The sequence below is a fragment of the Ursus americanus genome, chromosome 2, assembly GCF_024610735.1.
Source record: "Ursus americanus isolate L20-20 chromosome 2, mUrsAme1.1.p, whole genome shotgun sequence".
Classification (NCBI taxonomy): domain Eukaryota; kingdom Metazoa; phylum Chordata; class Mammalia; order Carnivora; family Ursidae; genus Ursus; species Ursus americanus.
Window position 1 is genome coordinate 50872614 of NC_142128.1, and position 23306 is coordinate 50895919.

The following is a 23306-nucleotide window of genomic DNA, read 5'->3' on the forward strand; positions in this document are numbered from 1 at the left end:
GTCCCTTCGTTCAGCTTTCCTGCAGGGCAGGGACTACATGCTTTCATCTTTGGGGCCCCGTGGCTGGGCACAGGAGCAGTCTGGTGCTGCCTGAGTCAAAGCTGCCCCTCGGAGAGATGCGTCAAGACCAACAGCCCGACCACTTCCTTCCCATCCTAGGTGTGGGGGCCCAGTATCTGCTGGCGAACACCAGACTCAGCATCAGGGCCTCCACGTGTTTTGGCTGCAAAGCATTCAAAACCACTTGCCGTGGCCAGATTCTGTTCCCGTCTGTCTTGCTTGTGAAAATGAAAATGCCTGGAATAGGCAACATTTCCTCTACTTGTCCACTCTTTGCTCTCTCTCTGCCCAAGTATACACCTCCCACCCCTAGAGTCAAAAACACAAGCAAAAAACTTATAAACAAAACAAAAATTCCCAGCCATCTCCACCTTCCTTTTGCCTTCTGTCCTTCCTTCTTTCGGTCCTTTCTTCTTCCTTCCACAACTGATTTCGATGATTGGAGGGCAGGAAGTGGGAAAGCAAGAGTTTGACCTTCTGGAAAGAAGTTTCAAATGCTAGACGGGCTGGAAGCAGCCATCTGTGGAATATGCTGGGTGATCTTGGTGGGCAAAATGTCTAAGCGTCCAACTTCTTTAGCCACGTTCTGGAGGATTCACATATTATATGAGGATCGGGAGAATGCATGGAAAAGGGAATCAGAATCTGCTGGCATTTCTGTTCTGTGAAGAATACAGAGAAAACACTTCATTTGGTTAGTTGTTATTATGAATCCAATTTAAAGTTCAGAATAGCGATTTATAAAGTAGTATCCATTTTCCTAGTTCCTAGGAATAGGACATGTGAAAGGCAGCATTGGGGGCGGCTAAGAATTCCCTGCGAATTATACATCTTAATGTGTCCCCTACGCACACCTGTCCCAGGGTCCATGCGTTGGCAGATGAATGGCCCACAGCGCCAGCTCTGTGTGGCTACCTTCTGATCCCATCTATTTCTCTTCTTTAAATTCTACATTTTTTGTGAGCTGAAGTTTATGGCATCGAGAACATTTTCTTCTTCTCTAAGATTCCCACTTGAACTACAAATCTAGTCAACTCCAACAGGGATTTTACTCTTACTTGTGAATAACTTGCATTGACACCACCTGACTTGACCGGCATGCATTTGAGCATCGGCTACCTGCCGGGTGTTCCAGCAGGCTCAGTACTCAGCCCACAGTGGACACTTCAATTCACCCAGAAAGGGACTCTTCCACCACATTTGTACATTCTTAGCGCTTGCAAGCTGAGAATGTGATTCTAAAGTGGTTGCTTTATCCACTATATAAATCAGGGGCGACACTGAACACCCCCCACCCCCGGGGTGCCTAGGGGGACACTGGCCACCTTCACAGAACACTAGAAACAGAACTTGGCAGGTCACTGCTCCCCGTCTAGTCCAGAACTTGAACAGCATGTTTTTAAGAGCACGTCACCCACTCCCAGTAGGATGAAGAACTTGCGGGCTTCCAGGCGCGGGTCTGGATGAAATGCCTCTTTCTGAAAAAAGCTATTCGTCAGCATCAGTCAGGTGCTGGAAAATAAACACTGGCCAAGCTGCCCGCTGGGAGAGGAGCACATGGAAACGGATGCCTTTGAATGCTACAAAAGGGAAGATGTTGAAAGAGAAAAGGAACATGCCTTCCTTCTGCTAAAACTCAGCGAACACCAAGGGCAAAATTTCCCTGAGCATGGAAGACGATCACAGCGGCCAGAGTGCTGACAGATGCAAAGTTCCAGAATGATACGGATCGTCATGAGATGGATGGTAATGAGAAAGATGTTGATATTTGCGGAGAAGCCAGGAGAAGAAGCATTTGAAGTGAAACTGTGAAGGGGAGAGTATGGTAAGCGTACCAAGGGATGCACCCCCAATGGCGCCCCGTGGGGATTGACATTTGGTTAATATCCGCATAAATAATTCAGAAGAGGGCTGGATTTAGGGACTTCGGAGGTGCCTTAACTTCTCCCTATGGCAGAAGACCCAGATCAGTAGCTTCAAAGGCATCAGACGAGCCGGGATGTGCATCTAGGGAAAAACAGTTCCAGGGTATGCGTAAGAAAAATGCTCCGATCATTCGTCCTCTCGTTTCTTGGTTCGCCGGGAAGTTCCCAAGCTCACTCGGCGCTCAGGGCTAGCTCTGGCGTCTGGCTGGGGCTGGGGCTGGGACCGTGACCTAGTCCAGGTCTGCGGAACAGAGCTGTCCTAGGCTTTTCCTTGCTGCCTGCAGCAGCGACCAGAGCACTGTCCACGTTTAGAGCGCTATTCGGGAGGATTCTGGAAACAAAGCGGACATTTTGATCCCATCCCTAACGTGGAAGATCCAGCCGCGAGAGAGACCATGTGAGGACAGAAGGGACTCCAAGAAGTTCAGGAGAAAGCAGAGGAAAAAACGGCGAATTCTCACAAAGAGGCAATTAAAAATACCCTGGCAGGCTGGAGGTGGAAGGGGCTACGCTAGAAGTTTATAAAATCACAGAGAGAGTGAATTAAATCACACATAATGGTTAAAAGCAGATGTTCCGGCGCCGGATTGTCTGGGTTCAAATGTTGCCTCTGCGGCTCTGTAGCTGTGTGAGCCGGGCAGATTCTTCACCCGTCTGTATTTCTGTGTCCTCATCTTTCAGTTAAGGCTAATAAAGTAGGACTTACTTATAGCCGCGATGCGGATGCGAAGCTTTAAGTGAATTAATGCGTGTAGATCAGTTGCGGCAGCGCTGGGCACAGAGCGAAACGAGACTCCGGACCCGTTATTATTATTTTTCCAAATGCCGGATCTTGAACGCCGGTGCAGTCTCTGTGTAATTTGCAAAGAGAAGTAGGGCGCAGTGTGACCCTCTGGGCCATGTGAAGGAGCTCGCTCTATCCAGGAGCGGTACCGTCCTAAGCCACTAAAAGATACTGAGGATGTTAGATTAATTCCCTCGTGTTAGAACTGACCCAGGTCGGAGGGCCTTTAGGAATGCTTAGAGGGCATGTTACCTCTGCTTGTCTTAGCGTCCCGGGAGGTGCCTTCACAGTCTCCTGGGGTTGAGCAACTGTGGGTCTGATTTTTTTTTTTAAGATTATTTATTTATTTATTTGACAGAGATAGAGACAGCCAGCGAGAGAGGGAACACAAGCGGGGGGAGTGGGAGAGGAAGAAGCAGACTCCCAGCGGAGGAGCCTGGGCTCGATCCCATAACGCTGGGATTACGCCCTGAGCCGAAGGCAGACGCTTAACGACTGCGCCACCCAGGCGCCCCATGACAGCATTTTCTAATGAGAAAATGATTGCCCAGTCTGGCAAAGGGGAGAATATTAAGTCTTTGAGGTAGCAACACATAATAATAATAGGCCATCCATCGCAGAGCAATGCGTTGCTGGAAACCAACCGCCAGTGAGTTTTTTGTTTGGTATTTTCATAAAGGAAAGAAGTTTGTGTCGATGGTCCACACGTGAGGGCCTAGCCAGAATTCTCTTTTGGCAAAGAGCGGGAGGCCTTTCTGAGGTCACAAATGGAGGGATGAGTGGAGGGGGAGGAATAGCTAAGTGCTTGGAAAGGGGACCAGCTCGCCTTAGTTGAGACAGGGAGTTTATTAATTCCCCAACGGGTCAGCCACTTCCTCTACTGCAGAGGTTATGCTGGACCTTGAGATGAAGTTGAGGTCAAGTCCCAAGGTCCAGCATGGCTTCGGCCAGGTCATCTCTATTCCTTGAGCCTCCAATTGCTTTACAGGTAAAATGATGGGCCAGGATTAAAACACAACACAACACAACACAACACAACACAACACAACACGAATCAGAGTCCTTTCTTCAAATGAAATCTTACTTTGGCATCTCAGGAATAGAAGAACGCATCTCAAGTGGGGGGTGGGGGTGGGAGCAGGGTCTCAGAGCTCACCTCGAGGGCTCTTGCTTTACCCTTCCCCTGGCATCGGTGTCTCCACTCCCTATGGCTCATCTGAATGCCGTTTGAAAACCACCGGCCTAGATAGGCTCTAAGTCAGCTTGGGGTCTAACATTCTGTGGTTCTGGTGTCTTCGGCAACAAAGTGACCTCAAATCAAAGGAGCGATTACAGGCTCTGTAGAGCAGCACTGCCCGCAGAAAGACGTAAAGTGCGTAAGTCTCTTCAAATTTCCTAATAGCCATATTCTAAGAAGTGAAAAAAACCCACGTAAAATTAATTTCATTAACATATTTTATTTAGGGGCACCTGGCTCAGTCAAGTGTCTGCCTTCCACTTACGTCATGATCTCAGGGCCCTGGATTGAGCCCCTCTCAGTCACTCAGCAGGGAGTCTGCTTGTCCCTCTGCCCCTCCCCCTCCCCCTCCCTCTGCTCATGCTCTCTCTCTCGCTCTCTATCTCAAATAAATAAATAAAATCTTAAAAAAATATTTTATTTAACCTGACATATCCAAACAGTTCGACATGTAATTCACATAAAAATAATTGAGATATTTTACATTCTCTACATGATGTTTTCAAAATCCAGCACGTATTTTAAATTTACAGCACATTTAAATTCATATTTGCCACATTACTAGTGTTCAGAAGTCACGTGTGGCAAATGGCTACCATACTGGAAAATGCAGATATAGAGCCTTACATTGGCTTAGAGCCTTTTCCAGAGTCAGGTGCAACCTACCCATGACTTTAATGAGAAAGATCTGCAGGCCTCCTGTGTCCAAACTCACGAAGAGTGAGACAAGCAGACGGGCTGGTCTCTGTTCCCATCACCCCACAAACACAGAAGTGGCCGTCTCTTTTAGGGGATCCTTCACACCAGCCTCTTTCTGGGCCTGGAAAGTGCTTCTAGGATGTTTTCCCAGGTGGCTTCAATGACCTCAGCTCCCTGGACACCTCACCTTTCTATCCCTCAACTCATTCCCCACTTCTTGGTAATTGACTATCACCTTTACCCTGTGATGTATTATTTCTAAGTTTTCTTTAAGCCCTTCTCTGCCTTAATTCTAGTAACTCCAGGACTCCACCTTGACCTTGAGGATTATTTTGAAAACCCAGCTCTTAGACTCATCCTACCTTCTGCCGTCATCCCACACACTTAAAACCATTTGAGGGCACGTTAAGGAAGTCGTTTAATTAATACATTTTTTTGATATTATCCATATTATATATTATATGTTGGCCTAAGTTATCTTCATCTTTTGGCTTTAACACATAGTGCTTTCTACCAAAACAGTATTTTCCTCATGATGTTTGTTGGCACAAAGATATGGCTCAGTATAATCATGTTGGAACACTCAAATACAGTGACTGCTTTGCTGTTTGTTTGGGACTAAAATTGACCATTAAGGCTTTGTAGGTTCATAGCCATTGGCTGACTGGTATTACAAATTTAAATCTAAGGGCTGTACTTCAGATAGTCTTTTCACATTTATGACTCAAAAAAATAAAAGAAACAAAATCACCTCTTTTTGTATAAAAGAGGCTCAGAAGTGTCACAACTGAAAAAATAGCCATCTGTAATCTGTTCTCTACCACTCCATAATTTGAACATAAGTTATACCTTTAGAGATGCTTAATTAAACAAAAATAATTACATGTTTGTGTATGTTAATGATCTGGTAATTCTTCCATGTTTCAAGTTTGATAAATGATGAGGAATTTTGCCATTTTTTCCTGATTTTTCAGCTTGGATGACTTTGACTCTTAGTCAAGTAAATTATAATAATCCACTAGTTTGAAACTATAATAAAATAATCATCTCATTAAATGAGTTAAATTTGTTTCTGAAGTGACATTCCCCTTCTGGGTCTGTGGGAAAAGCTGTTATAAACTCTTCTGCAATGGTATAAATCCTTACTTTGTTTGGGCTTAGATAGTGAGGCATTAGCAATGAATTCATAATCTAGAGATCACAAGTGCCTTTAAAAAGAGGCACCCAGTTTCTGGAAGCAAGGACAATGCTTTTTTACTGAATGCCTTTTATCAGCAGAGTCATCATGGTGTCCCCTCCCACCCCCCCACCCCCCAGCACTCCCACCAGGACCTTTCCCTTCTGCTTCTGGGCTGGGGTGTTAGCGTTTTTACACATAAATAAATGAACACAGTGACTCAGGATGAACAGACACTACAGATGAGAGTCAGAATCAGGACTTATATCCAGAACTTTCTGACCCTGAATTAGCAAACATTTTTAAAATAATTGTCTATGGATAGGGAAAGGCAAGCTATTAAAGCTCCAAATAGATCCAGGGTAGACCCTCTGGGAACTTCTTTTCTGATTTCTATGAAATTAACCAGAACCAATTCCTTGGCCAGGACCTGCTGATCCCCAAGGTGTAAGGACCAAAGGGTGTGCCCTAAGTACTCATTAGTTATCATTAAGGGGGTGAAGGTGTATGTGTGTTGGTGTGTGAATGCAGAAGGGGCTACACAAAACCCTTTCCTTTTTAAGATGTTGGTGTGCATTTACCTACTGCACGTGGAAACATGGGTGTGAAAGCTGGACTGTGCGTATGTATGCACTTATGTAAAAACTATATATATAGTCCCCCCCACCCACCCCAGAGGAACCCAAGGGGATTTCTTTTAGAAGCTTTTTGAGCGTGTACCTGGCCAACCTTTGGCATCTTCTGATTTCAAATCTGCACTTAGAGCAATTATATGAATATGTCGCTGCCACTTAGCTTACTTAATAGGCCTGGAGCCTTAAGTATGTCTCCAAACACCTTCAATCTAGTAAGAGAGAAAACTCATAGCCAAATATTCTATAGTGCTCCTAATGTAATGTACTCCATTGTCATTATTAAACTCCTTAGATTCTGTCTCTCTGAGACAGGAGAGGGAAAAGGAAAAAGCTCTATTTCTTTAGGGTTCTTTGATGCAGGCTCTCCGCAGTTCGTCTTGTCATCTCCACTCCTTTGCGTACCCCAAGACAACTTTCCAGCAGTTTCCCTGATATTTTCGTGCGCTGGCTTAAGCCGGCCTTCCTCGCCCCCACTTTTTTCCTCGCGACACGTGCCTGGGCCGGCGACCCCGCAGGCCGCAAAAAAAAAAAAAAAAAAAAAAAAAGTCTGGAAAACCCAGAGGGGCGGTGCCGCCTCCTCGACGCTCCGCTGGCTACACTCGATATGGTTATTTACACTCAGCTCCAGCTCCCTTCCGCCAGCGGCCGTGTTCCAGAAGCGCCGGGCTGGCTGTCCTCGGCTCGCCTGGGGCCTTGCAGGGCGGCGGGGCGGCTGCCGAGGGCGCGGGAAGGCGGGCGGCGGGGCGGCTGCCGAGGGCGCGGGAAGGCGGGCGGCAGGCCAGGCGCGGGGACCCTGCGCGCCCGGCGGGAGACGCGGCCCCGGGGTGTGGCGAGCGCAGGGTGAGCCCCGCGACGCCCGGCCTAGTGGGCGCACTCCCTGCCGCTTCTGGCCTGGTCCCAGGCCGCCGCCGCCTCTGAGCAGCCGTCCGCAGCGCCGCCTTCGTACTCCCGGCCGAGCCCCGGGAAGCGGGCGGGGGACGGCGGGGGCGTGACCGCGGCGCAGATGCAAGCGAGCCAGAGGGCGCCGCGCCGCTGCCTTGCGGGGTAGCAATAGGGCAATCGGAGGGGCAGCGACATCTGCGGGCGGGCGGCCGACGCTTCCCGGCGGCGCGGAGCGGAGCGGGGCGGTCCGAAGACGCGGGGCACAGCTTGGCTGGGTGGGCCTCGCTTCCCGGGGACGGCCGGCCGGTTCGCCGGCTGCGCCCGAGCCTCGGCCCCCAGCGCGTGGCCGGTCCTCGCGGGCCGGTGCAGAAGCCACGCCCCTGGCTGCGCGCTCAAGTCGGTCTCACCGCAGGTGGCTCGGCAACGTCTGTGAATCTCGGGGTTAGGGTTTGTCAGAGCACCTCGAGCGACTCGGAGAACCCGGTTTCCCCACTGGGGACGGCGACTGTTCTTGTTTCTTGCCTTTAGAAAGTTACTCCGACACTTTAGACCTTCCGTCCCGAGTAAGAAGGAAAAAGAAGGCGCGATCTGCCCCCGGGCCAGGGGGCTTAAAAGGGATCGGGGCAAAGGGACAGGGCGGGTTTTAAGCCCGAGCGGCGAGTCCGGCCCATTGACACTTCAGCCCCGGAAAGGGTTAACTGCATCCAGCCGGTTCGGTTTACATGTAAATAGAGAGCAGCTGCTCCGCGCGGGCCCCGGCTGGCCCTTTTAAGTTTTTGATTGGTTGCCAATGACATCACCGCCCGTGTTATAACACCGAGGACCGGGAGCAGCGTCGGATAAACCCTCCTTAAAGAGACGAGGCCACGCCCCCGGCCCCTCCCCCTCGGCTGTCCATTGGCCGCGGGCCGCTGTGAGGTAGCGGTCGGCTTTCTCCAGATTCCTATTGGCCCAGCGTGCCGTCGGTCGGCAGCCGGCCCGCCCCCTCAGAACCTTACATTTACAGTGTAGCAAAAGAGAAAGTAACTATGTTGCTGCTGGAGATCAATGAAGCCGAGTGAATGGGGGCTGAATGGGCGAATCCTTAGCTGAAGCGGAGCGCCAGATGGTGGAGGGCTACACTTATTTATGAAGTAAGTGGAAGTCACCGCGGCTACTCCTGGGAGTCTGGGAGTGTAAGGCGGTGTGAATGTGAGTGTGAGTGTGTGTGAGTGATGCGATGCTCACGGGGGAGCCACAGCAGGTGAGGTTATAGGGTTCCGGCTGTTGGCTCATGCTGCCCTGTGCGTTTACTCTCTCTGCAGTCTGCTTGGATTTGGGGAGAAGAAAAAAATGAGGTTTGTTGGGATGCTTTGCGGCAGTTTTAAATGCCAGGGACTTGTTAGTGCGCTGTGTTGTGAAGGGGGATAAGCGCCCAGGAGTGGGGAAGTAGCATTCTCTAACGACTTAATTTTCTTTCCAGCCCCTGCCTAGAGGTGGAAGGACGACTAGCAAGGAAGAGGGGATAGCTTAGTGTTTCTCTGGGAGGTTTCCTGGGCCAGTCTGGATGCTTTCACGGGCAATATATACTCCCGACCCTCTGCTGCAGGGATGCAGATCTCTTTATACACTCCGGGCGTGAGTGTGTGTGCGTGCGTGTGTGTGTGTGTGTGTGTGAGCCGCGCTCTCCGTGTGGAGGTGGGGGTCCCAGCCTGTGTCTCCGCGAACACGCTTATGCGTCCCTCGCAAAGGAAATGGGCTGTTGATCCTGGGACGTACCCTACCTGGTAACACAATAGCAAAGACTTTCACCGCTTGGTCCAGCTGGGAAACAGTTATAGCTTCTGGAATAGTACTTGCTCTTCAAAAAAATACTACGCAAGGGAGGGAGGGAGCGGGGGAGGGAGGGAAAGGGTGGGAGGGAGGGAAGGGGATGAATCCTCCTCTCCCATCTAAAGGTGGGTGAGAGAAACCTGAGCCGGTAGGATCTGTGGACGTGTCGGGTGCGTGTCTCTGTGTGTACGCGTGTGCGCGCGTGTGTGGATTCTGCTTGTGACACTGGCTCTGTGTCAGAGAACGGTGACGGTCGTGTGTAGACGGATGATAGATGACATTTTTCCAGACATCTCTTAAAGTTCGTTTAGGTGAGCGACTCTTGCATGGGGTTTGTTTTCTTTTCTCTGAGCATGTCTAATAGAAGAGGAACCAGTAGGGTCGGGTTGTAAAGTGCCCCTGTGCCTATGGGAAGCAGGGAACTGTTCCTTTGCAGGAGCCCTCTCAGGAGACAGGAGGCGAAGCCAGTGGGCAACACTTCACTGCCCCGCTAATTGGGAAGTCCTTTCTTTGGAATTCATCCTCTTCAAGGGGTGGGGGTCTGTCTGGGGGGGGGGACTGAAATATTGTACGCAGTGCCTCCCTCCCATTGAGAGAAGCTCTGGGATGCATAGTCTCTGCCAATAGGGAACTGAAAGAGGGAGCAGAGTCGAAGTGGTCCTTTCCTTAAAGGCAGGAGTGTGGGGTGGAGGAGAGGGGGGGAGATGAGGTGGGCAGCAAAGGAGCAAAGGTGATGGATCTGCCAGGATTGGGGGTTCCCAGACCCGGTCCCTTGGCCTGAGGCTTTGTTTCAGGACATTTTGTTTGTAACAAAAGGGGAAATGCAGATTAATTTATAAGAGACTAACAGGAAACATGGGAGGTTTTAATATGACTGTGTTGTGCTTTTCAAAGGAATGCAAAGCAAGAATAGCTCCTAGTTAAAAAGATTGACTTAGGGGGATACTTTCATTCTGATTTACAGAAAGTTGCCATCCGCCCCGATGTATATTTAGCTGCTGCATATTTCGGTGAGCCATGCCAGCGCTCATGGTCATTCCGTTGCCTTTGCAGTGGGTGAAGGAATTAAACGGAAAGTATGCAAGGGTGGATAAGTGGGTCTTAGATGGTTGCACTATGCTTCTGCCCAGGAGATGAGGCCCAGAATAGATTTTTCTTAAGAGCCTTCCTTTCTGTCTTCAGCTTTTCTGATTCTTTGTGCTTGTACTTCCTCCGAGGCTGAACTTTGACGTAGGTCCATGAGAGGTGGTTCATCAACATTTGTGTAGACCCTACATGGAACCTTAGACTTAGTCGCCAAATAGGTGGGGGCTCTCAGGTTGACATCCTCTTCGAATCTATAAAGATGAGTTTCGGGCTTTGAGAGTGGCATGATAAAGGACCCTTAGGACAACTTCACGCAGAGGGATGCAAAGACCTCTCCTAGGGTTTGGATCAGACTGCCTTTTGTGTCACGTGACTTTATTCTCTCTTTCCCCCTCCCCTTCTTTACAGACTGTCTTGAGTTCTTCTTCAATTGCCAGTTTTCAGCCTCCTCATGCCTCCGTCTCCTTTAGACGACAGGGTAGTAGTGGCACTGTCTAGGCCCGTCCGACCTCAGGATCTCAACCTTTGTTTAGACTCTAGCTACCTTGGCTCTGCCGCCCCAGGCAGTAACGGCCACCCTCCTGTCATTGCCACCACCGTCGTATCCCTCAAGGCTGCGAATCTGACGTATATGCCCTCATCCAGCGGCTCTGCCCGCTCCCTGAATTGTGGATGCAGCAGCGCCAGCTGCTGTACTGTGGCAACCTACGACAAGGACAGTCAGGCCCAAACCCAAGCCATCGCCGCTGGCACCGCCACCACCGCCATCGGAACCTCTCCCGCCTGCCCTGCCAACCAGATGGTCAACAGCAATGAGAATGCAGGCCCTTTAAGTCCATCAGGTGGGGTGGGCAGCCCTGTGGCAGGGACCCCCAAGCAGCTAGCCAGCATCAAAATAATCTACCCCAATGACTTGGCGAAGAAGATGACCAAATGCAGCAAGAGTCACCTGCCGAGCCAGGGCCCCGTCATCATTGACTGCAGGCCCTTCATGGAGTACAACAAGAGTCACATCCAAGGAGCTGTCCACATTAACTGTGCCGATAAGATCAGCCGGCGGAGACTGCAGCAGGGCAAGATCACTGTCTTAGACTTGATTTCCTGTAGGGAAGGCAAGGACTCTTTCAAGAGGATCTTTTCCAAAGAAATTATAGTTTATGATGAGAATACCAATGAGCCGAGCCGAGTGATGCCCTCCCAGCCACTTCACATAGTCCTCGAGTCCCTGAAGAGAGAAGGCAAAGAACCTCTGGTGTTGAAAGGTAATGCCCCTGTTCCCCTCCCAAGCACAGTCCTGGTTAGCCTGGGTTCACTTTGGGTGTTGTCTAGAAGTACCAGCGTTCTCCTTGCCTTGGCCCCCTGAGACCAAAATAGATTTTCTTCTTCTTGTCTTCCCTTCTTTTGCCCTTAACTATTTTGCTGTGGTGAGAAAAGGCAGTCACATTGAACTGGAAGCCGGAAGACCTGGGTTCTGTGCTCTTCTCATTTGCACTGTGTGAGCATTTCACCTCTCTGAGACTGTTCTCTCACCTTTTAGAACGGCTGTGTACCACCGGATGGTATCTCAAGTCATAGCTGGTCTGGTAGCTCTCTTCCAACTGGTAACCAGTTGGAAAGTTATCGTTTCTCAGATTTCACCAAAGTCGATGAGCGGAGGAAGCAGCAACTATGGCGAACTTACAAGTTAACCTCCCGGTCCCAGGGCCTCTATGCGCAATCTTCTTTCTCACTGCTCTGACCAGCTTAGCTTTTAGATGGTTTATGAAGTGACCGTCAAGAAGTGCAGAGATCTTACTGTAAGGCCCCCCAAAAGTGTAAGTGTACCAACAACATCCATTCTTCTGCTAAAGCTCCAAGGGGACAGAGACAGTTTTAGGAAACACTCCTCAACCTGTGTTCTTTCTGGCCTCATCTGACAACCATTGGCATCGTGGCTCCTCCCAAGATGGGGTGGTGGGTCACTTGGCCCCTTACACTGAATGCAGAATAACTCTCATGTCAGTGTTGCTGAGCCCTGGCAGGAAGAATTAATTACCCACTGTTTTCTGAGCTCCTTCCACACAGTGTTGCCTAACATAGCAGGGGGAGCCTTCATCTCCTGTCTATCCAACTCACTCCTCTTTGCCCTCAGATATTGTCCTTTGGGACACTACATACCACTCTTTCTCTTTGGTGTCTTCTGTCCTTTGATGGCAGTGAGAGATCATCATCTTCTCTCTTCTCTTCTCTTCTCTTCTCTTCTCTTCTCTTCTCTTCTCTTCTCTTCCCTTCTCTTCTCTTCTCTTGTGTTTTGAGCTAAGGTACACAGTTTCTGGGCCCCATCACCACCAAGTCTCCTGACGTGTGTTGATCAAAGGTATTGCTGTGTTCCTTCAAAAACCTTGCATATTTAATTGCAGTAGGCCATTGGGATGAGCAAGTCCATTGTTTGGTCTTCGTGTGACAGCCCTGCCATTCTCCTTCTTGTCTTCCCAGTGATGTAGTCTGCCTTTTGTTAAGTAGTGTTTTTGGAAATATGGTTCTGAATTACTTTGATAAATTCCACCACCCCCCATCCCATCCCCTCCTGCTGTCCCCGAGCATGCTCTCATTGGGCTCAGCTGCCACAAAGGAACCACTTTTCTTAGGGGTGGTAGGCTCTGGTGGGAGGGAGAACATGATGGAGGTCATATCCAGAGAGTTTCAGCAGGGCCCGGGTATTTTTGTTGTGGTTGATGAGTTTTCTTAGGGTTATAGACACATTCAGATTTCCTCTGTGTAGCTCTGTATTTTATTGTTTTCTATTCTTGTTTGGTTGACTTTGAGTGACTCCCAGTAGGCTTACCCAGCTAGTGTTCTCTCACCATGGTCTTGGCTTGTTTTGTCTTTTTCAGATGAGAAAATACAATCCACAAATTTCTCATTTGTAATAGTTTGTCTTGGGGAGCAAAGAGAGAGGGTAACCAGTGGACTTATGGGTCATCTCTTTGCTCATGTGGAGTAGATATTAAGAAAAAGCAGACCTTTGTGTCTATATGATTTGAGGACAGGCATCAAACAATACAAATTAAGATGACCCTGGACTTGAACATGAGGGTGATTTGGAGGAATTGGAGATCTTACCCTCTCGTTTGCAGTGGACATTGTTGTGTTTGGGGGTGGCGTGTCAATCGCTGGGAAATGAATCTCCCTGGTGCTCCTGATGAAAGTGGGGTGCCTCCCCTGTGGATGCAGCTGAGAGTCTGGGCAGCCTGGGCTTGTTCCTCAGTGTCAGTGAAGTAAGATTGCCTCAGTGGGGCGGGGCCGGACATGCTGCTGACCTCACCACTGGGCACCGCGGGCGGCCGCGGTGAGGGCTCGTCATTTTCGGGTTGGTGAGACACAGCGGCGGTCGACCTGGAAGACGCACTGGTGGTAGAGGTTGGATTATTTGTAGCTTTTGGGGCTTTTTCTTCAAATATCTGGGAATTTGATTGACACTAGACAGTTCAGGAGCAAAGGGGTCCGTAATTTAATTTATTTACTATTGTCGTCATTATTATTTTGGTCTCTTCTGGGGGAATGGCTTAAACTTGGGACCAAGATGGGAAGGAAAGGAGAGCGATCATAATTAGAACACCCCTAGCTACCCTTTCATCTGGGTATACCAAAGGCTAATACCATAGCACCATGGAGGTCGAAGAATGGGGTGGGCATCTCTCAGAAGGCATGGCCAGCGACTTCTCCCAAGTTCTTGAGTGGGTCAAGCAGACCATTCTGGTCTGGCTTCTCTGCTGAGGTTTATTATACTAATCCCCACCCTGGATGATGCAAGATTTTATTTTAGCAAAGCGGTAGTGGTAGCGGTACCATTTTGGAATGAGTGATTTTTTTTGCAGGGAAGCTATGGTGATAAAGGTAGTTGGAATCTAAGGTAGATACTTCGAAGGCCTCATTAATTTATCTTCAGAGATTTCAGTACAATCTTGGGTAATTTAGGGATGGCCCAACTGATTCTCTGGTTTATGTTTATAAACACCGGTTGCTACCCTCCCCTGTCCAAGTCTTATGTCCCCCTGTGTCAATGCCATGTTCTCCATTTTTGGTACTGCCTGTCAAGTAGAGTGGCCGCTCAGTTACCGTTTTAGTAATGCTGTGTCAGACTGGGAAGAAACTGATCAGAGGCGCAGAAGCCCCTGGGATTAAGTTACTGTTCTAATTTACAGTCCCCTCCCTGTTGTGACCTATGTCTGAATCCACGTTTTATTCTCATCTTCCGAAGAATAAATGGCATCAGACCAGCGCTTCTACTCCTCCTGGTGAAAATGATCCAAATGTGTAAATATTTAGGGATTTGCAGAGTCTGAGAGAGAATTACAGTCTGTTTTACCCCAAGTTGATTTTCAGTGTGATTTCTAACCAAAATGAGTAAGAAGCCTAGACAGTTCTGGGCCTCCCATAAGGGAGAGCTACCATCTTTGTTTTGGTGTTTATAAGGTACCCTTTCTTTTCAGGAAGGCTGGATTCAGGAAAATAATTTACCATTTACCTGTGTTGGAAAAGATAGTCTGCTGCCACTTACCTCTTCCTTAAAGACCTCTATACCTTTAAAACTTCTATTACAAGAATTTTCAAATATATAGAACAGTAGAAAGTAGAAAAGCGTATAAAGAGCACTCATATACTTCTCACCCAGATTAAACAGTTGTTCATATTTGCCCTATTGCCTTTCTCTTCCTTTTTTGGTTGTTGAAGTATTTTATAGTAGAGGCCATATTTTGATGTACTCAGATATGTTTCAGGTTTGAAGTTACTGTTTTGGAATTAATCAGGCTGTGGCTCTTCTCTTAGGACAGTGCGGACAACATTTTCACTCAGTGCTTCAGTATCGGGTGCCCACTCCTGAGAGTTTTTCAAACTTAGGTTTCCACTGTGACTAGCTAGCTCTCAGGTCTGTGGAGAAGCGTCTCTCCCTCAGAGTGGGAGGGCTCGGGGCGCCTCCTCGGGGGGCTACAGCTCCCCCTTCCACGTGGATATGTCAGGCCCGCGCCTGTAATGCTCTGTGCTGTCAGGAAACAAAGACTGAGGGGCCAGTTCAGTCTTCCACGGATCTGCTGCTGCGGGGTTCAGTGGGGAGCAGGGGAGAGACCATCACTTCAGGAGGCCGATCCATAGGGAAGATACGATAACACCGGGAACTGGATTTTTAGACTATAAAACCGTCCATCATGATTCCTGAGGAGTGAACCTCACAGAGTGCACATTCTTCCATAATCACAAAGGGTTCTGAAGAAACACTTACAGGCAGTACTGAGTTGGATGACAAAGGGAAAAGCTCTGCTCAATCATCAAGAGACCCCGCGAAAAGAGTCTCTTTCTGCTTTGTTTGTCGTGGGGGAACAACAGTCGTCCTCTTGTGTCTCAGGCTGTTAGGAGGAACTTTTTTAAAGATACGTGAAATAAAGACATACCTCCCGTAGTCACAAACTTAGTGTTGTTATTCTAAGCCTCTGCTTAATATCCAAACATGCCAGACATTCGCCTTGTAGCAAATGGTGGAGAAATTCAGGCAGGATTTTGGATCTGGTCTGTCTGATTCTAGTCTTGGTCCCCTCTTACTAGTCACGCGCCTCTGGGCAAATTGCTTCATCCCTTACTTCCTTAATTCCCTTATTTATCAAAGAGGATGTAACAGCAGCTATGTCACAGTGTGTCTAGGAATCGAATGAAGTCATGTGTTCCAAGTGCCTAGACCAGTTTTCATACATGGTGAGGACTCACTCAATGTAGCTTCGTATTATCGTTACCATTGGTTGAGCAGAAATGATGGCGCCGGTATATAAGCCATGTGGGCTCCCCTTCCAAAGGAGCATAAGTAACAATCTAGGTATAGCACAGTGTGTGTGTGTGTGTGTGTGTGTGTGTGTGTGTGTGTGTGTGTGTTGCTATGGCCTAAAAATAACTTGGTGACTGTTCCCTAATTTAAGTAGCATACGCTTGGAGTGCCAAGTAATTATAAAAACATGCTGGGTCAAGAGGCCCGAGTTCTTCGGGCATATCGTAGAATTATTTATTTGTAGGGGAATTTGTAAAAATGTGATGGTAAAGTCTGTCCAACTAGTGTCCCATCACTCACTCATGAAAGTAGAAAACTATTAAGCTTCCCTTTTTCTGGCCTCTCATCCAGCTGATTTATTTTTAGAATAAGGATTGTAGTCTGACTATAAAAGGGTAGGTGGAAGGAGGGGGGGGGGGAGTGTGCTTCATTTTCCAAAGTTCTCGAAGCTTTGAGTTGTGACGAGATGGCGTGTGAAGGAAAAAGGAGGGAACCGTGGGAAGGCCTGCTTGTTTCTGTAAGTGAGACCCGATCCTTTTCTCTGAACCGGTTCACAGTGGCCGGTACTCCGAGGTTTTGGCTCTTACTCTTCTGCTTCCTAATTAAAAGTAAGTGGAAAGGTGTAAGTGAACTCTCTCCCCCATCCCTGTCCTTGCTTTATCTGTCCTCATTCCCTGTGTGCTCAGCAAAGTGAGGTTTAGCCCACTTACACCTAAGTTCAAATCTAGGCTTTTCTGTTGACCAACTGTGGGTGTCCTTAGGGCGCTCAGGTCACCTCCCAGAGCCCCACTTGTTTCTCCAGTGTAAAAGAGGGAGAATTCTGGCATCACAGATGGACTGAGACAATGAAAATCAGGTGCCTGGCCCATAATGCTCAATAAAGCAGCCACTGGGCCCTGTTTCCCTTCCCCTATGCCCTTTCAGATCCTCTTAGGTTAGACATTGGTCAGCGCGGAGGATGGCAAGTTGTTCGAAGCATAGTACTATTGGAGCATGTTAATATCAACCACTTGTCCTTCCCAATTCAGATCAGTTAAGTTAACCATCTGGCCTGTCAAGGACAAGTTCAGGAAACTCCTTCCTGGCTGCAGTACGTAATGATTTTAGATTAGAAAAAGGAGGGTAAGGGAAGAGAGGTTTGACAAAAGCACGGGAGCAGAGACACTCTCTGCACGGCCTCTGGCGCACACACTCTCAGAAGCTATAGGTGTGAGCCTCGCACCAGAAGCCAAGCCAGCCCTGCTTCTTTAGACTCAGTGTTGACAGCAGCCAGGCTCCTGCCCCAGCCTGGGGGAGCAGTTTGGGCATAAAAATGTGTCCGTTTGCAGTGCCTAGGTAATTGAATTCAAGTAGGTTAGACAAGGGTACACTCCGCACTAGGCATAGAAATTCTGATCCCAGGAGAGGTCTTCTCAGGTCCTTCGAACTTAAGCATCCCAGTTTTTAGAATAGGAAGGAATTTTAGAGCCCCCTAGTCCCAAGGTTGTCCCTGTCGGCTGCCCACTTGGATCCCCTGGGGCGACTTAAAACCTACAACGCTCAGTTCCCACCTCTGGAGATTCTGAATCAGTTGGTCTGGGCGTACAGCCTGTGTGGCAGGAGTTTTCAAAGCGTCCCCGGTGATTCTGACATGCAGCAAAGTTTGAGAACCATTGATCTAGTCCAGTTTTCTCATTATGCAGTTACTGAAATGGGCCTAGAGGGATTTAACTTGCCCAAGGTCACATGCATGATTAATTTTAGAGCCTGGGTCCTTAGTGCTAAAATAGGTCTTGCCAGGTTGATTGTGTGTGTGTGTGTGTATGTTTTATGTAATGATAACAATATCTAATGTATAGCATACAAATACGAGATACTATATTTAATTAATCATTTTTAGTATTGATACCCTTTTTGTTGAATTTTGAGATTTTAGTCCAGACCAGAGGGACCTAAGTCTAGGCTCTTTTAAAACCAGCAGCTCATGGTCCTGATATTTGCCTAGGTTCCGGAAATATAGGACAAGTATTAACATTGATTTAAACTCATCTTCTGGGGGAACTTAATGGTTTAAGAATGAGCTGGAAAACACATACAAAAATGCACCCTTGTACCCAAGTATCTCAGGTTTCTAGGGACTTTTCGATATGTTGGTCTCCGTGGAGGTACAGCCTGTGGGTAGAGGAGATTTCGTTCATTGGTTCAACAAATATTACTGATGTGTTCTGCGTGCGGGGCACTAGTTTTCAGGCTGGGGACTCTGCCCCCGGAACCCTTACAATCCAGATGCTAGAGTAAGAGCATATACAGACCAGACCAGTGTTCCACATCTTTCTGCCTTGGAGATCATGTGCCTGTTCGTATTCTCATCCTCTTGTCCTACACAGTCTAGTTCAGGGAGCGGTTCATCTCTAGGAGTGTCGTTCCCCTGGGAAGTACACGTCGGTGAGGCATTTAGCATTCCTTTCCTTTCCCTTGCAAGATAAAGTCTGGCTTTTTCTAAGCACATCTTCATGGGCCAACAGAATTTCTTTCCAAAGACTTGATCCAGAGAGAAATGATTTTTTTTTTAATTGTTGGTTTTTAATGCAAAAGCGAATATACATTCTCCCTCTGCCTTCGAAGCTCAGGGCTGACAGGCCCTCTCTGTACATTAGAGTGGAACTTTGTATTTGGACCTCACTAATTTTGGACGTGTTGCTGATAGCAACACGGCTGGTGTTTATTTTTTCCCGCATGCTATCTATGAAAAGAGGGCATGCTAAGCAAACAAGCATTGTAAATGATACTTCTAAAGACAAGGTTTTAGCCTGCTCAGGAAAAAGAAAAAAAAAAAGTGTGCAAGTACAGTTAAAAACCGCTCTAGAAGACAGGACCGGGATAAGACACAAGTCTGTCATCTCAAAGCCTGCTTTATTGCCCCTGAACCATGTGGGTCCCTCTTGGGCAAAGTTTCAGTGGCTGCATTTCCATATACTATATACTATATAGTGTAACCTTACTAATTCAGAAAAATTGGAGGGAAGAGAAAATGATGAGCATGAACCCCAGCCTGAATTTCCCCGTACCTTTAGAAATACACATTTTATACTGACGTTGATGTGTATTTTCTAATTATGAAGTCTTTGACTCTGAGATGTTTTCATCCATAAGCCAAAAGGAAGATAGTAGCCTCCTTTTTTTTTTCTGTCTTATGTCTGTTTCATCTATTATTACTTAAAGGTGTGGGGATATATATAAATATATATACATTCCACTCCTCTACCCCAGCAAGACGCCGGTTTTATGTGTAACTGAAAGGAAAGGAACGTTGAGCCTCTGCTCTTGGATCAGGAAATGAGCTGGGCAGCCCGGTACTTTCACAGAAGATAAAGGCCGTTACCCCCAGCCCTGCCTCGGGCAAAGTGCAAGATCACTAACGGGAAACAGAGGGTCTGTGGATTCATCAAATTATCTGTGTTGCCTTTAAGGGTTGACTTGCAGTGAACGCCTTGTCATTTTTTTTTTCACCCTCTAAGCCTCGAATTTCATGGAAAATAAAACCAGGCCAAACTTCCTCGGGGCTCCACCAAAGGGTCTCTTTTTCTTTGTTTCACCCTCCAGATGGGACCCCCGTTCGGCATCTGTTGCCCCCTTTCTCAACCAGGTAAACAGATAAAACTATCTGATCTAGGGGTCGCGCCCAGACCGTGCCCCCTTTGAGGCGCGTGAAACCTCTCGGGTTATAACAGGAGCTCAGCCGATCTTAGCTGGTGTCCGCAGGTGACCAGGCAGTCCCTGCTTTCTGGCCCAGCATCGCTTTCCAGTTTCCTTTATAGTTATTCTATGGAAGGACTCATCTCACATAGTGTGAATCACGGCCCCAAGGTCCACAACCACTGGACTAAACATGACCAGCTGTTGCTACTGGCAAGTGAAAAGAAAACAAGTGGGAGGAGCTGGGGGGGGCGGGGAGGGGCAGTGGAATAGAGGGAACAGAACAGGGCAAGGGCCGAGCATCCCCTTGGGGTCACAGTGACAGGACCTTCCAGGGCCTGGACTTGAGTCCTGAGTTCAAGACAGGGAGGTATTGTCATTAGCCATTGGAGTGTCTGCTTCCCTCTTAAAATAATAAGTCTAGACACAGACTTCTAAGGGGGAGGCGTTCTTGGAGGGATAGGGGCCATTTTCTTGGGTCTTGTATTTCTAGTCTTATTAAAATAGCACGTTTTTATGGTAAGACTTTAGAAGAAGGGTTTTATGGTTCTTAGGAAGTGATATTTTAATCTGACAGCAGAACACCATTTAATCACATACAGCCACTCTGGGTCTGGCCAACCTGTCATCCCTGAAATTAAAAAATTATTTTTCAGTAGTCTGGGAAGTTGGGCATGGGGCTGTCATATCTGTGTCTTATTTTGTTCTCAGCGCAGCTTCGTGAGAAAGGCTATAGACCCCCGGTTTTACGGGGAACAGACTCAACGTGCTCTCCCATGTTATTAACCAGTGAGTTGGTGAACAAGCATGGAACCCCAGTTCTGAGGACGTTGAGGCAAGTTCCTTCCAAGCTGGCCACGTGCTCATTTATAAGTGAGCTTTAGATCTCATGCCTTATGGTTGCTTTAAATGTGCTTTATCTCTGGGGTGCTGTAAGTTACATTACCTCCCCCTCCCCTCTGTTTTCTTGTATACCCTCAGTTGAAAATGCCATCGCTAAGAAAATTGGCCCACTCTGTGTCCTCAGAGAAGAGCTGTCTTCCCCGTGACCTCGCTCTGAATTACATCTCAGCTTTTGGCAACTTCAAACTTTGGTGACGGCAGAGGCTTTTAAGGAGTAACAGATTGAATAAGAAACTTTGAAAACTGCAATAACTATATCTAACATTTATGAAATGTTTATTATATACCGGACTCGGTGCTCGAAGCATTATGTCTCATGATAACGCTCTAGCTTTTACGGGAGTGACTGAGACGCAGAGAGGTCCAGGCCCTTGTCCAAGGTCATTCAGCTGTTAGAGCCTGGCCCCAGCACGGTTGTGCTTCTGCTGTGTGCATTTTCAATGTAGAGAACCTTCAGCTGCATTCTCCTAGTAGCCTGTGGATATGGGGGTGCTATTGCTTCTGCACATTTTAATATATTCACTTTCTAGAGGGGAAATTAGATGAGCAGGAAAGAAGATAGGTACAAAGTTAGATGTAGTGAGTAAGAAGAATGTATGATGGCATATGTGATACGATGTATGGTATGAGATGATGTCTGACGACATCCCTAAGACTCTACCACTCAAAGGATTGCTTTATAGTCATTACCCATTCTATTAGTGTGGATAATAACATTAACTATAGTTTTTTTTCCCCTTAATTGTGTGAGGAAGGAATTTCTAATATGGTTATCATTTTCCTTTGAGAAAGTTAATTCTCTGAAATAAGAGAATTATTTTTCTCTTCTGCTTTCTTCTCCTTTCTTATCTTTCTTCTCCTTTCTACAACCTAAGCCTACAAGTACAGCTCAGATCGTTAGGGAGTATGGCAGGGATGGACCCTAGAAAAAGTCTAACTGATGTCCTTGAAGGCTAGCAGAACAGACCCCTGGGAACCTGGGCCAGAAGCAGCATTCCTTCAGGCAGAATTATTGAGCATTTTTTCCAACAGTCCCATTTTACAGATGTGGACACTGATGACTTACCCGAGAGCATCTCAGGAGCTCGTAGCAGAACTGGCATAGAATCCATGTTTCCTCACTCTCTCGATTCAGTCATTTGTTGTAACCCCAGTGGCAGTGTAATCCTTTGGTTTGCATCTGAATTGTTATCAAATAAGAGAATCTTGGGGGTCCACATGTTTGGCCAGATCACTCCATGTTTTTGTTCCCTTTCCCTTTGTAGTGAGCTTAGTAAGTGTTTTCTCAATGAATCGTTCTGCTGATCTGTGTTTTTAGTCACTCTTCTTCAGAATTTAAATCTGTCCGAGCACACCAAGTGTAGTAGGGAGGTTAACCACACGGATTCTAGAGCCAGACTGCTGAGCTTGAATTCTGAGTTTGCCGCTTATTAGAAGCATGAACTTGAGTGCATTAAATTTGGTGTGTCTCAGTTTTCTTATCCATAAAATGGGGACGGTAAGGATACTTTCCTTAAATTAGACAACACATGTACAAGTGCTTTGAACAGTGCCAGACACGTAACGACTAGCATTTATTAAAAATGTCCTGTAATTATAATATGAAATAGTGACAAGAATAATTCCTCATTATCTGTTTATGTCCAGGGGCTATATGAGTGATATAATTCAGAAAAATGAATCGACATTGCCCCTGGTACAATGTAAATAGAAACAACTCCTTGATGCTCGGTGGATTTTGGTTTCAAGGTTTGGAAAAACCCAGTGGGGTGGATACATAAGTACATCTGTACTTTTTTCTGAATCAGTGCCATACTGGAAAATTGTAGACTATTTCTCTGTAAAGAAATCTTATAAAATTAAGTCTCAGCAAAGACTCAATTATATACCCATTGTTGGAATATCAAGAAAATTTTAGAAAGGAGAAAACAGATGATATACTCATCCCCCTGCCTGGCCTAGTTTCATTTTTACATATTCTCTTCATTCTTTACCCATATATGTGCATATTTTGCAGAGTTTATCATATGGAAACTGAAATTCATTTTCACTTTATATTGAATGTAGTTTTGCTTCCCTCCTCACCATCAGATTTTCTTTTAATGTTATAACATGTCTTATTTTATGCATTCCTCACATTTTACTTAACTAATCTGCCTATCAATGACGTTAAGATTATTTCCAAGTTTTTGATCTTATAAGAGAAACCTCTTGAGGGAATCCCTTATCTGGAATCTTCTTCACCGCCGCCCCCAACCCCCCACCTTGAGGAATGGAGGCTAGGGCCAGCTACCTTGGCTTTATAGTGTGCATTCCTGCTTTTCTCTCCAGAATAGGAGAACCAACTACCCAGCAAAGTTACTGATTTTTAGGGAAGTCTCGTGGTCCTTGATCGTAGGTCTCCACACGCATCTCAGCTGGGTGTGCAGCCCAGGTCCCCGCATAAGGCGTGTGTTGTAAACCTTGGGCTTCTGCTTGGGCGGGCCGAGCGAGGAAGTGTGGAGATGCCACTCAGCACTATTAAGAAACAGAAGCCGTTGTGGAAGTGGACGATCGGGCAGGGCCAACACCACCTTGTTTCATACATATGAGTCACCCCGGTTTCACGCTGCTGCTAAGACACTCTAAAAGGGACAT

At 47.2% G+C, this 23306-nt stretch overlaps 1 protein-coding gene across 2 annotated transcripts in view; it reads left to right on the forward strand.

Annotated features, from left to right (window-relative positions):
* The first annotated feature begins 8368 nt into the window (after positions 1-8368).
* The window catches only part of DUSP10 (dual specificity phosphatase 10), a 39354-nt gene continuing 24416 nt past the window's right edge, over positions 8369-23306 (forward strand). Inside the window, exons 1-2 of one of the 2 annotated variants that reach the window (XM_045809648.2) lie at positions 8369-8532; positions 10706-11559. In XM_045809648.2, coding sequence (XP_045665604.1) covers positions 10749-11559 — 811 coding nt within the window. In that variant the 5' untranslated portion in view covers positions 8369-8532; positions 10706-10748. Of the gene's footprint in view, positions 8533-9371; positions 9523-10705; positions 11560-23306 lie in introns of those variants that run through there. The other variant, XM_045809649.2, reaches the window with a different exon arrangement.